At 37.3% G+C, this 4,823-nt stretch overlaps 1 protein-coding gene across 1 annotated transcript; it reads left to right on the forward strand.

Annotated features, from left to right (window-relative positions):
* Positions 1 to 311: 311 nt before the first annotated feature.
* LOC123542340 (frizzled-10-A-like) lies at positions 312 to 4,286 on the forward strand. The gene is made up of 3 exons (XM_045328147.2): positions 312 to 636; positions 1,031 to 1,231; positions 2,719 to 4,286. Exons 1-3 carry the CDS (start codon positions 434 to 436, stop codon positions 3,167 to 3,169), a joined length of 855 nt encoding a protein of 284 aa, XP_045184082.2. The 5' UTR covers positions 312 to 433; the 3' UTR covers positions 3,170 to 4,286.
* Positions 4,287 to 4,823: the final 537 nt, after the last annotated feature.

Here is a 4,823-nt window from a genome sequence, read left to right on the forward strand (position 1 = left end):
AATTACTGTCAAATACATTTTTCGCTGCGGCAAAATTTTGCGATTTTGACATTTTGAGTATGTTCGAGAGGTTTAATATTCGCGAAATCGACAAAAAAAAGGTATCTTACTTGAATTAGAATTATATCAACGGTGAATATTTAAGCAAATATAGCAAAAAATAAACCCTCGCGAAAAGTTCTGCCTTTACAATGACATTCATTTAGGACAACACACTCCGTACATCACCCAGACATATCCGTTGGTGTAAAGAAGAATAATTAAGATTATCTTAACGTTTTGTTTAAACCAGCTTTTTATCAGCTGTTTATAGTGCATTCTTTTCTAATTTGCCAACTGACCGACAACAAATGGTCATATTTTCTTGTTCTTTATTCTTTATACCGAAATACTAAAATAATATTGCAATTTCTTGGAAGTACCGAGGCAGAAAATGGGATTACAGAAAACGTTCTGTGTTTGTTTTGCCATGATATTAGTTTCCGTGGTAACCAGCCAGAGCGAGGATATTGAGACTGTTGATGCAGAGGACGATGGTGAGGAAATACGGCTTCCGATGTGTAGGAATTTTCTACCGTACAGTTGGACAAAGCTCCCGAACCGGTTCGGACATGACACGCAAGTTGAAGTTTACAGGTGAGAGTGACTGAGCTGACAAAAGATATCATATCATACGTGAAAATCATCTGTCACATTTTCCGTATACTTTCAAACATATCTTATACTCAAATCTTCTCACTTTCAAATATCTCATAAATTTCACGCCATTTCAAACAACTTCTATTTAGAAAAAGTTCTTTGGGTTTATTTATTACAATAGCTGGTTCTCAGCTTGCCAACGCATTTGCAATTGTTCGCACAGAAAGTAAGGTAAAAAGTCTCCATTGGATTCGAACTCTTCGGCCTTTTTCGCAGTTTTTAAACCAAAATCATTTCGTAACACCGACCGGAATAGTCTCCTGTGATTGACACAGATATACAATGTTATTTAAGAATGTTTTCCTAAAATAAACGCCTTTTCCATTATTAGACATATCCAACATCATTGGGCATACATGGACTACGGGTGCTCTAACAACTTCCGGCAGTTTGTATGCTCTTTCTATTTACCAAAGTACGACCCGCAGACTCAAACCTCGGTGGGACCGTGTAGAGAGATGTGCACCACCGCAAAAAAGAAGTGCAAGAAAACGATGAGACAAACTAGGTCAAGATGGCCGCGCCAATTCAAGTAGGTGCATGTATATCAATCTAGCCGCTCAATTTCAATTCTTCGAATGTTCCGACTGACTTTAACAATCGCAAACGAATTTAATGCTAATTTAGTACATAAGACAGCAATAATTGAGAACTGTGACCATTGGTCAAATTCTGTTCCTTTTAAACAGAAAAGAAAGAAAAAGGACGAAACAGCTTTAAAGCATATTGAATTGCATTCGCACGTGTCCGGGAATGAGACAGCTTATTCATGTAGAACCTTTAATTGCCTTGGGTAATACCTCCTCAGTATGAGTATGACGTTTTTGGGCGACGTTAACAGCAAATCTAAAACTTTAAGATATGAAATTTTCCACCCCTTTTTATCCAGGTGTGGAACATCCAAAAACTGTTCAAATCTCATTTGTATTTTTCTTAATGAAATATCGGAGGTATTACCGGTCCTGTCGGAAAACTTCGTATTTGGCATAAAGGTAATGAGGTCGTAATGACATTCGGGAATTTTCGTTCAGTTCCGTATTTTCTTACTGCTATATCAGTATTCTCTGGTCGCTAATACGAGCAGCCAGCCGGAGAATGCCGAAATCGCATACGGGAGAATACGTAATTGTGCGGAAATTGCCGAATGTTATTATGGGTCCACTACATTAAATCGTCTATTTTATGTTTTTTAATTAGTACTGCATGGGGCCTCCGTGGTCAAGGTAGCGGACTTTGAACCTTTTGCACCTTACCGATGTGGTTTCGAGCCTCACTCGGGGCGTTTAATTCCCCCATTCAACTGGTTTACGCAAGAACAGTGGTTCTGACAGGTGTCCGCCCGACATGAAATAAAAATGTGTCCTTCCTCCACCATGAAAAGCTGGCAAGTCGCCATATGACCTGTAGTTGTGACGGTCTGACTTTATACCACTCCATTTCCCAAACAAACTTTGTGTACTCCCATGTTAGGTGGTGAACTGCTACATGACACCATTTAAACAATATTTGGTACATAATTTATACTATTCAGGGCGGTCACGTGACACTTCTGTATCTTACACACGGGGAAATCGTTCGATTTTTACAATTTCTTTATTACTTGACTGATATTTTTTATATTATTAATCTAAAAAGCGTCAAGACACGAAAACGAGAATTTGCTGTTAGACATTCTTAATACTTTTCTCAAAAATTTTGCTAAAATGTTTTGTTGTTTTGTTTTTCTTCACGGACAGAATGTGCATTTAACGTGCACACTGAGCTTATGGCGAAGTGTTTGAAAGTCTTATGAATGTGTGGAAGACGATATGTGCACTCGTTTTCCTGTCCTCGACGCTTTCTATCCTTTTAAAATCCGTCAAGTAATAAAAATATATTATTAAGGAGAAAAGATATCTGAATATCCAGTGATTTTTCTCAAGTGCACGATACCGAAACGTCACGTGAGTGGATTGGCTACCATGCTGTACTTACAGCTAAAGTTATTTTCATGAAAGTGCAACATTTAAACTATTCCAGGTGCAGACGGTTACCTAGTAAGAGGAATGATGACACATGCCTGAGACCAGTGAACGAATCCACCACAAACTTACAACATACATATTGTGTCGACAACACCATTCCTATGTGTTTAGGTTTAAACACACTTGGCTCGCTGCCAAACTTCTTTCTGCAACGAAGTCTGGAAGAAATCACGACAGAAATGGGCTTTTATGAAGAACTAGTCTCTTCGAATTGTCACCAGCATCTTCGGTTCTTCCTCTGCGGCACGTTTTTGCCCTTCTGTGTCCCACATATAACGCCATTTGCGACACCATGTCGGGAATTGTGCGAGGAAATCAGGACAAATTGTTCAACACATTTTGATTTCATTTACCAGGGATTACCGTGGCCGAACAAGCTACAGTGTCACCGTTACGTAAGCTCCGAGGATCCAGACAGATACTGTGCTTTGCCGGGAGATATATAACGTAGTTTTTACTTGGGCACACTTGATTGCAACAAATAATTTACGCCCATAGTGCACTATGCCGTGAGAAGATATATATATCATATGTTTTAACCTTCTACTATATACGTGTATTTCTGGAAGGCCGGTGCGCCATGCTAATTGCTAAAAGTTAAAAGACAAATAAGTAATGCTAAATGTCAGTTATTAACTGCTAAATGACAAATATTTAAAGCTAAACAACACATAGCTAATGATAAATGCTTATCATTTTGGATAAAACAAGTCAAAAAAGGGTGACTTTACTTCCCGAGCGGGAAGCAAGTTACTATATTTAGTATCAAGTTTCCCGTTCAGGAAGAAGGGAAAACCCAGTGGTTGACTTCCCGAGTGGAAGGTTTCCCCTACTGGTAACTATCATTTTCAGTGGTTTGAGGCCAGTTGAAATAACCACGGTGACGTACTATTTGAAGCGTGTTTTAGTTTGTCAGTGGGATAGTGATTGGTAATATCTAACACGCATTCCAACCTCTTATGTAACATAATACTATGGATGTGTAATTAATATCGTTCTGAAGTAACGATTATATGTAATTATAGGTTATTAGATTTGTATCAAGAAATATGCACGAGTTCTGCAGCGGAAATATTGCGCGACTTTAGGAGCGCAATATTGTTCCGCGATAAAACGAGTGCATATTTCTCGATGCAAATCTAATGATCTTTTTATTACATACACGTACTACACTTATAATTATTATATAAATGATATAATTTGTTCTTTAGGCTGAGAAAAGTTGAAAATATCGTCGTTAAAGAACTTTTAAACGCGACGACATGCATTACACTGACGTAACAAATGACGTCACGCACCCGATATGAAATTTGGACGTCAGTATGGAAAATATTGACGTTTCAGACTCCACTGTAATTTAACGGAGTTTATAAATGAGTATGTAATAATATGTAATATGTTGAACAACGATGGTTTGTTTTTGCATGTATTTTGGTCATATTGACCAGTCAAGCATGTATTTCACTTTTAGTTTAGTGTTTGTTTTATTCATCTCGATGGAATACAGTTTGTAGCTGTATGAAAATGGCAAATGCAAAGGAAAAATAAAACAGTTAAAATATACATCATGTTAAAATTATGCAATCCACAGATGAGAGTGAAATAATATAAAGTTTTAACCCATCTCTCCGTGTATGTGTCCGCTAAAATTTGATAAAAATCTGTCTATTTTACATTAGGTCTACCGACCCATTCCTGTCAAACAGCAATATAATTTATTCAATTACCTCGTCCTGTTAGAAAAAAGTCTACACTTTACGAAATGTGTGTAGGACACAAGACGATTGATATGGAAGCCCTGCGTTTGATCCATGAACGATTCAAATGCTATTGGTCGCGGTTTAAGATATGACAACGTATCTAAAATCATTTGTCCTTCACTTCTTAATTTATGTGTGGAAGTTGTCAGTTACTTTGGACTTGTACGGCGTACTGTGAAATCATTTTTCCTGGGTAAGAAATGTCTCCCAAAGAAGGGTAATTCGTGGGGATATAAATTCGTGGAGTTTAAATTTTGTGAATAGAATGAATTGGAATTTTTCTTTTTCGTTATGATTTAATTTTGTGGATTGACTCTACTAGGAAATCCACGAAAATTTT

This window comes from Mercenaria mercenaria, chromosome 19 (assembly GCF_021730395.1).
Source record: "Mercenaria mercenaria strain notata chromosome 19, MADL_Memer_1, whole genome shotgun sequence".
NCBI classification, from domain to species: Eukaryota; Metazoa; Mollusca; class Bivalvia; order Venerida; family Veneridae; genus Mercenaria; species Mercenaria mercenaria.

Excerpts from the sequence above, each read along its gene's own strand:
- LOC123542340 (XM_045328147.2), top strand. The coding sequence starts at position 434 with ATGGGATTACAGAAAACGTTCTGTGTTTGTTTTGCCATGATATTAGTT. Across the intron at positions 637-1,030 it reads ACGCAAGTTGAAGTTTACAG|ACATATCCAACATCATTGGG; the intron begins GTGAGAGTGACT and ends TTCCATTATTAG. Across the intron at positions 1,232-2,718 it reads AGATGGCCGCGCCAATTCAA|GTGCAGACGGTTACCTAGTA; the intron begins GTAGGTGCATGT and ends AAACTATTCCAG.